At 37.6% G+C, this 9617-nt stretch overlaps 1 protein-coding gene across 1 annotated transcript; it reads right to left on the reverse strand.

Moving 5' to 3' along the window:
- Positions 1 to 318: 318 nt before the first annotated feature.
- LOC109899879 (ribonuclease T2-like) lies at positions 319 to 9097 on the reverse strand. The gene is made up of 10 exons (XM_020495496.2): positions 8843 to 9097; positions 8250 to 8333; positions 7804 to 7858; positions 7615 to 7664; positions 7436 to 7493; positions 7215 to 7279; positions 6991 to 7104; positions 6820 to 6865; positions 1743 to 1814; positions 319 to 1498 (listed from the first exon to the last, which is right to left on the reverse strand). The coding sequence occupies exons 2-10, from the start codon at positions 8324 to 8326 to the stop codon at positions 1316 to 1318; spliced, it is 720 nt and encodes a 239-aa protein (XP_020351085.1). The 5' UTR covers positions 8327 to 8333; positions 8843 to 9097; the 3' UTR covers positions 319 to 1315.
- Positions 9098 to 9617: the final 520 nt, after the last annotated feature.

Consider the following 9617-nt stretch of genomic DNA (forward strand, 5'->3'; position numbering starts at 1 on the left):
CATCTGCAGTTGACATGATGTTAAAATTAAGAGGGTTACAATACAAATACAGGATTTTAAGTCAAAATCATCAGCGTTCCTGGACCTGGAGTTTTATATAATTGTATACTTTTTGTGGATATAACATTTCTTTAAAATATGTCATTTGTTAGACTGAACAATGCCACAGTGTTAGACAGGGACTGCCTCTTTTGGCCATTGGCGTTGTGTTGAGGTTTTCTGACCTCTTGTGGCATTTAGTTGAATGTGCATACTTATGCATGTTAAACTGGATTCACTAAAAATCCAATTCCAGGGTAAATAGTACATAAAAACTGCTGCAATAGAAAAATTACTTTAATGAATTGTACATAAACATTACAGAGGATTGGAACCTACCAAAATAAGGCCACCATTTAAAAACCAAAGCTTATCCCACAATTCCATGAAATCAAACTAACAGCAGAAATGACATTGTTAGATATAATACCTGTATCTGATTAAATCATGATCATGATAGCCTTTTAAACTGTGCGCAGAAAATCTCAACTTTAGTAATGCCTTCTCCATAACTTATGCATTTTAACCACCACCACGCACATTCTTACCATAATTACTCAACACAGTTTACAAAAAAATAAAATGAAAAACATATTGAAAGACAAAATTAATGAATGCAGTCATCAGACCTCTTCATAAACTGTGCATCAAACTTTAAATGTTATGTTTAATAAAATGTAGGACCATACTTTAAACAAACTAAGGCCAATTTAAAATGACTCACAAATCCCTTGAAAGCAAATGTCATCCTATATTACAGGTGGCATTAGTGTTACATTCCACAAACTCACATTATACATCGACAGGCTCAAACATGGACCCCCCCCTCTACAGAATATAATGCACTGCATACTACATGACTGGCGATCACATGTAGCATCAGCCACTAGCCTACGATACCTGGTGTCATATATTCCCCTCTTTCTCTGCCACATCTAAGATGCTCTGTGGGGAACTTCTTATTTACGTACATTTTATTATGATTTGCAAAGTATTATATATAAATATATATATATTTATAGAAACAAAAAAAGCTGATTTGTTCCTTGAGTTACAACATGACCACCCTGTTTCCAAGAATCAAGCAGTAAAATTTTAAGTTTGAATGCCAGAAAACAGTTCCAAATAGCAGTAGACACATTCAATTAAAAACTGTTAGGGTTTTTCAGATAGATTTCTGTGCGAACTCACACCAAATGGAACCTTCCTGTATCTATGTTCCATGTGAGATATGACACTGATTATAAAGGGATGCGTGACCATACCGCACTAGCCACTACACTGACAGTTTCCCCTTCAGGGGAGGGTAGTAGACCGGTGTGGCATGGTCACACACACTAAACCCTGCACCCTTAACATTGAGGTTCACTGTGTCTGTCTCAGAATGCTCACAGTCGTCCAGTTGAAAGTCTGAGTTGAAGCAGATCTCGATCTGCCCCAAGATTTGCACCTTCCCTTCCTGTAAACAATAAATAACTTAATGATACATTCTATATTTAGGGTTAGGATTCATGATTTTATCTTTAAGTGGTGTGCAATGACTATTCTTCATGTAGAATGATTAGAGAAACATATTCTAAATAGAAAATGGTACGCAATCCTTGTTATCCTATACTCTTCAAAGAAAACCTTTAGCATATCCATTAACTAGTTGTGCTTGAGTTTGTATTTTACCCAAAGACAAAATATAAAAAACATGATACCTTTGGATGAATACACTGAATCTTTGGTTTCACGTTGTAGAAGTTGAGAATGTTTCCTTCAATGAGGTCAAACTAAAAACAGACAATCAATTTTACCGATCATAATCAATTTTTACGAGTACTCATCACATGCTATTAGAACCTGACCGACATGGGTTTTCAGGGTCCGACTTTTTCCACATTTTGTTGTGTCATAGCCTGAATTTAAAATGGATTACATTTTAATTTTTTACAAACAAATAAAAAATAAAAAGCTGAAATGTCTTCAGTCAATAAGTATTCAACTCTTGCTATGACTAGCCATAAGTTCAGGAGTAATAATTTGCTTAACATGTCAAATAATACGTTGCATTGACTCACTCTGTATAATAATAGTGTGTAGCATGATTTTTGAATGACTACCTCATCTCTGTACCCCACAAATACAATTATCTGTAAGGTCCCGCAGTCAAGCAGTGAATTTCCAACACAGATTCAACCACAAAGACCAGTGAGGTTTTCCAATGCCTCACAAAGAAGTTCACCCATTGGTAGATGGGTAAAAAAAAAGCAGACAATAAATATCCCTTGGGAGCATATTAATTACACTTTGGATGGTGTATCAATGCACCTAGTCACTACAAAGATACAGGTGTCCTTCCTAACTCAGTTGCCGGAGAGGAAGGAAACCGCTCAGGAATTTCACCACGAGGCCAATGGTGACTTTAAAACAGTTACTGAGTTTAAAACCCCCTAGAGTCGATGTCCACACCCCCATGGAAATCTAATTAGAATTATATATATTTTTTAATCCGTCAGTTTAAACTAGAGATCTTTTTTTTTGCATGGGCTGCGTCTCAATCTACCGGATCCTGTTCTGCATTGGCGGTGAAAGGTGGTGTTTGTCAGAACATGAGACATCCCGAAAATTGGTCTTGTCACGACGTATGTAGCGACTGAAAGGTTTTGCTCTACGACCCCCACAAGTGTCACGGGACTTGTCTGAAATCGGTATTGCCGATCTGCCAGCATCGGTGTGTACAGCCCAGCACAGTTTGGGCTACACAATAATATGGAAAGGTGATTCTCTCACTAACACATACATGTCAGTTGTTTTGCTCTAGGACACCTACAAGCCTCACAAAACTAGTCTGAAGGTAGCCAGGTACCAATTTAAAAAATAAATGGCAGTATATATGGAGATTAGTTTAATGCCTAAAATAAGGGGTTAAATACATGTATAAAAATAAAAAATAAAATAGTTTCTGATCTTTATCGCTCAGATATAGGACAGACACTTCAGAACAAACTTCTGTATAGATGTTTATTTTTGTACTATGTATGAAGTTGTTATTCAATGCATTTCTATGGACTAATAGCAGTAAGGCCAACTTCAACGTTTCATAAAAAAATTATAATAATGGACTGCACCGGCTTAGACGCTTAAAGATTAATGGCTGTCATAGAAAAAAATGAGGATGGATCAAAAACACTGTAGTTACTCCATAATACTAACCATACAGGCAGGCCAGTGAGGTATTTCAACTAGTACTTTCCCCTTAAAAACCATGCGGATGAGGCCTCAACCCTTTCCTTTCATATTTTCCCTGTTCTTTGTTTGTTTCGGGCTATTACCAAAACCATTGATGTATGGTAAAGTTGTCTGTAACACAGACTATAGTACAGCAGTCTTTGAAGATGTCAGAGGATTCACCAGCAATTGTTAGTGGACACCTAGCCCCATTCCATCAAGGCCACCTAATCATCCCCCTAATTAATAATTGGCAAATCACTCCTCACCTGATGGGTGGTGAGCGCTGTGGCACAAAAATGGTCGCCATATACTATGTAAAGTCCTTTGAGTACCTCAGTTGGTACAAAAGCTTTCTATAAATCTAAAAAATCTAATCTATTTGACCGAGTGAAAAGAAGGAAGCCTGCACAGAATAAAAATATTGCAAAACATACATCCTGTTTGCAACAAGGCACATAATACTGCTGTGGCAAAAACGTTTTGACCAGAATGCAAAGTGTTATGTTTGGGGCAAATCCAATACAACACACTACAGAGTACCACACTCCGTATTTTCAAGCATAGTGGTGGCGGCATCATGTTATGGGTATGCTTGTAATTCTTAGAATGGGGAGTTTTTCAGGATAAAAAAGAAGCACAGGCAAAATCCTAAAGAAAAATCTGGTTCAGTGTGCTTTCCACCAGACACTGGAAGATGAATTCACCTTTCAGCAGGACAATGACTTAAAAGACAAGTTTCTGACCAAGAAGACATTATAATATTCCTGAGTGGCCCAGTTACAGTTTTGACTTAAATCTACTTGGAAATCTATAGCAATACCTTAAAATGGCTGTCTCGCAATGATCAACAACTAATTTGACAGAGCTTGAAGAATTTAAAATAATAAAATGGGCAAATGTTGCAAAATCCAGGTGTGGAAAGCTCTGAGAGCAGGGATGGGCAACTGGCCGGTCCTCGGATCATAAAAAAAAAGAATAAAGAACTAGGGTCTCAACTTACTGTTTCAAGTTAGAATAGTAGAAGGTGCAATACACAAGGTGCAATTTCAAAATTTGGTTGTGCATTAGCAGTTTTTATTTTGTTATGTCACTATTAATAGCAAATTTTCCATTCAGGCCCATGGCAAAATGAGTAGAATTGCATGAAATTAGATATAAAATCACAAAATCGTATCTCTACCCCATGGCAAAATGTGTAAAATTGAGGACATTAGCTGTGTAACAACTATGCACATGTGGGTACGCAGAACCACGAGCAACTGCAGCCCCTCGTGAGTTGTTCAGATTTTTTGTAGCCCCCACCCCTGTCTTAGAGACTTACCCAGAAGGACTCAAAGCTGTAATCGCTGCCAAAGGTGCATCCGCAAAGTATTGACTCAGGTGTGCGAATACTTATGTAAATGAGATATTTCTGTATTTAATTTTCAATACATTTGCCAAAATTTCTAAAAACATGTTTTCACGTTGTCATTATGGGGTATTGTTGGTGAGAAGAAAAAAAATATTTAATCCATTTTGGATTCAGGCTGTAACACAACAAAATGTGGAATAAGTAAAGGGGTATGAATACAGTGCCTTCTGAAAATATCTGCTGATATACAGTTGAAGTCGGAGGTTTACATACAACTTAGCCAAATACATTTAAACTCAGTTTCACAATTCCTGAAATTTAATCCTAGTATATTCTCAGTTTTAGGTCAGTTAGGATCACCACTTCATGTTAATGTGAAATGTCAGAATAATAGTAGAGAGAATGATTTTTTTCAGCTTTTATTTCTTTCATCACATTCCCAGTGGGTCAGAAGTTTACACACATTCAATTAGTATTTGGTAGCATTGCCTTTAAATTGTTTAACTTGGGTCAAACGTTTTGGGTAGCCTTCCACAAGCCACCCACAATAAGTTGGGTGAATTTTGGCCCATTCCTCCTGACAGAGCTGGTGTAACTGAGTCAGGTTTGTAGGCCTCCTTGCTCGCACACTCTTTTTCAGTTCTGCCCACACATTTTCTATGGGATTGAGGTCAGGGCTTTGATGGCCACTCCAATACCTTGACTTTGTTGTCCTTAAGCCATTTTGCCACAACTTTGGAAGTATGCTTGGGGTCATTGTCCATATTGGAAGACTGACGTCTTGAGATGTTGCTTCAATATATCCACATAATTGTCCTGCCTCATGATGCCATCTATTTTGTGAAGTGCACCAGTCCCTCCTGCAGCAAAGCACCCCCACAACATGATGCTGCCATCCCTGTGCTTCACATTTGGGATGGTGTTCTTCGGCTTGCAAGCCTCACCCCTTTTTTCTCCAAACATAACGATGGTCATTATGGCCAAACAGTTCTATTTTTGTTTCATCAGACCAGAGGACATTTCTCCAAAAAGTACGATCTTTGTCCCCATGTGCAGCTGCAAACCGTAGTCTGGCTTTTTTATGGCAGTTATGTTGATATAGGACTCGTTTTACTGTGGATATAGATACTTTTGTACCCGTTTCCTCCAGCATCTTCACAAGGTCCTCTGCTGCTGTTCTGTGATTGATTTGTACTTTTCGTACCAAAGTATGTTCCTCTCTAGGAGACAGAACGTGTCTCCTTCCTGAGTGGTATGAGGGCTGCGTGGTCCCATGGTGTTTATACTTGCGTACTATTGTTTGTACAGCTGAACGTTGTACCTTCAGGCATTTGGAAATTGCTCCCAAGGATGAACCAACCTTGTGGAGGTCTACAGGTCTACAAAGGTCTTGGTTGATTTCTTTTGATTTTCCCATGATGTCAAGCAAAGAGGCACTGAGTTTGAAGGTAGGCCATGAAATACATCCACAGGTACACCTCCAATTGACTCAAATGGTGTCAATTAGCTATCAGAAGCTTCTAAAGCCATGACATTTTCTGGAATTTTCCAAGCTGTTTAAAGGCACAGTCAAGTTAGTGTATGTAAACTTCTGACCCACTGGAATTGTGATAGGTTATTTGACTTATAATTACTGTGTCTGTAAACAATTGTTGGAAAAATGACTTGTGTCATGCACAAAGTAGACTTGCCAAAACTATAGTTTGTTAACAAGAAATTTGGAGTGGTTGAAAAAACGAGTTTTAATTACTCCAACTTAAGTGTATGTAAACTTCCGACTTCAACTGTACTGTTTCAAAGAAAGGAAATTAAAAAGTGTAATTTTTCCACATTAACTTCTCATAAATTGCTATCCTAAAGACCAATTGTCCAAGAAATGTGCTTCGAATGTTGATTCCTTACATTGTGACAATAATGAAACATCATGGGAATGGCTGTGAATCTTCAGTTGAGCATGAGATTCCCTTTTATCCATCCTATTTATTGAATATCGGTTATCGTGGTAAAAGGCCAATACCATGACTTCCAGTAAATTAGTCACTGTTGATTTCACATACTCACACATTTCAAATTGTTCGTGTTCCCAAAACACACAGTATAGTGTGTTGTTTGATACGATGCAGAAATGCTTGAAGTTTAAACATGCAACTATTTACTCTTTGCAAAATTAAATTATCCTTGGTAATGTAGTAATATTGTTTTCATGTACTTACCGTGTAGTAAGTCTCAGAGGGCACAATGTTACATTTCTTCATCACCCTGAAAACATACAAAGAATTTATAAATAAGTAGTAGAAAACATAAATTAGGGTTCAGGGTATTGAAACCATACATTATCCCATATGTTTCATGAGGGTACTTTAATGTTAATTGAGTACACTTACCCATCAAGGTCTAACTTGTGATACAGCTCCAGGGCTTTGCCAAAGTATTTGTGTTGACTGTTTAGGGACTCCGCTTTTGCAGCACATGTTCCATGTTTTTGCCATTCATATTTCCTGTAAATAGAAGATCAAACACTAACATTTGTTTAGAAAAATATTGTTACCTGAAAATATAACAATTACTTGGAGTAAAGTATTAATTCAAATAGAAAACTGGAACAGACCAGAATCTAGAGGATTCTGGAATTTTAAGATCCGGCCACCACTTCTGCATCTCTGGAAGTAGGTCCTGTAAAACATATTCATTATCAAATATTTATCTTAATTTCATAATATATAAACACATTTACTTTAACCATCAAAATGATATTTTGTCATGAATAAGCTCAATCTGCCTTTTGTAAATGTTTGTATTTTAAATGTTTTTTCCCCCAGCAGAACATACCTGGATTAGAGTTTCATTGAAGTGCAAAGATGAATTGCATTCCTGGCCTTTATCTGGCCTGTAAGACAGACATTGGTCAAATGTGTACAAAGATAGAATGCAAAACAGTTTATGTTATGTTATCTGGTCAGTCCAAAAAATTCACTTTCCTACTGAATTTGTTGGAAGTCCTTCCTTACCACAGTCCATGCAAAGTCCAGTAGTCAAATTTGGAGTGACAGTGTTCCATCTGCAAATAGAAATGTTCATTTTGTCATACAAGTTGGCAAATCTGGCAATTTAGGGCCACCGTATCAATCATACGATCAGATCATCACATGATATGTTGAGTTTATTATGCCTTGAAACCATACAATAAAGTAACTTACACTGCAAAATGTGCTCGGCCAGTGGTGAGTCAGGATCAGCTTACTCCACATATGCCTGAAATCATTTAAGTGTAATATTAGGATAATCAATGTGCCCCACTCACTTAATGGCCTTCAATTCGCATAGAGGCCGACTATGGAATGACACCAGCTTAGTGGGCTTGTGGTTAGTGTCCTCCCTGAGATTGGAAGGTTCCCTGGTCAAAACAAAGCTCTAAAAACGGGACATGATCCCGCTACTTGCCATTCAACATTAAGGAGATGGATTGGAGGTAACCTCCTGTCCAGGTTGTGTACTTGAACATCAAGCTGCCCTATGGGCCATTGTGGCTTGAAAAAGGCTACTTACTTACTTTGGAATGACAGACACAGTTAAGGGCTTGATGCAGAGGCCAGGGTTGGCATCTGACATTAACCAGACAGATATAACCAGTAACGTTACTTACGGTGGCTCGAGTACGAATGAGGAAGTCATCAGACAGCAGCCAATGCACAGCAGGACAACAAATGCCAATGACTTCATATTTACACTGAAACACAGAGAACATCCAAAATATACTTCTCCTATTTGTGTCATAGTTTAACTGATTTTAGCTGGTCTAATATGTGATGGTAGGCAAACTCTTACAATTATAAAGCCTATTATAAGTAGAAGTCTTATAATTATAGGCCAATTATAATTATAAGCCTAATATAAATTATTTATCTTTTAGTTTATAGATAGCTTGTGTAACAAACAGTTATATAATGGTTGGCATGGTGTGATTGTTATTTTGGTGCCTGTCAAATACTATTGAACTTATATTTCTTATATCAACACCGCAGTCAAATAATGGAACGCGTTTCGCAACTCTGTAGCCAACCACCAAACCTGACGTGGATGTGGGGGAGCGCAACTTCAGTTTGCACAAAAGGTTACATACTACATTATTTTACAAAAACAAGGTCTCCAGTATCACCTGGGCCTGCCACCTGGCTAAACGTAGACTGTGTGGGTAAGATTTAAACGTAACTTACGACGGATACAATAAGTTCTTACCTTGTTTTGTTCCTGTGGTTAAAAATGAACTCGTATATACAACTATACGTTTGGAAGGGCCATTTGGATAAGGAAACAGATGTCGTTTGATAGATTAGCAATATGAAGATTCCACTAGTATCACTTATTATGGTTTAAAATGAGACAGCCACAAACCGTCCGATTAGACGTCTGGTAGAAGCCTACAACAACAATACAGTGAAATTGTTTCCCGCAACAGCTGAACTGAGCGTCACATGCTCAGAAAATGTAAGTCACGTGAGATCATGTGAAACGTGCACTGTAGGCAGCTGTAGCGCACAGGCGCGCACACACCCGCTGATATTCCACTGGGCCACATACAGTTTAATAAAAATAAACACAAGACAAATGTGTTGAATCTTTATTGCAATTGCATTTATCTCTGTAATCTTTCTATAAAAATGGGCAGACATTGCAAAATGTTTTACAATGTTATTTTAGACAGTAGGCTATGTTATTGTATCATTTAGGCCTTGTAGATAAGTAATGGAGAAATTATGCTTGCATGAAGCTAACAAACTGTGTGACATTGCCTCAGGCTATTGGCAGGAATAGCCGTAGCCTAGGCATATCACACTGCTGTGACTGTTAACCCAATCTCTTGTTAAAAATAGTGCTTGGCCACAGTTCAGGTTTCAGGAGGTCATCTTAAGATTCTGTCTTAAGGTTCCTTCAGTTGAGCATAGAGCTAAGCAATATTATATTAACATAGCCTAAAGCTAATAAATATAAAAACAAATATAGGCTATATGAA

Source organism: Oncorhynchus kisutch, linkage group LG11 (genome assembly GCF_002021735.2).
Source record: "Oncorhynchus kisutch isolate 150728-3 linkage group LG11, Okis_V2, whole genome shotgun sequence".
Taxonomy (NCBI): domain Eukaryota; kingdom Metazoa; phylum Chordata; class Actinopteri; order Salmoniformes; family Salmonidae; genus Oncorhynchus; species Oncorhynchus kisutch.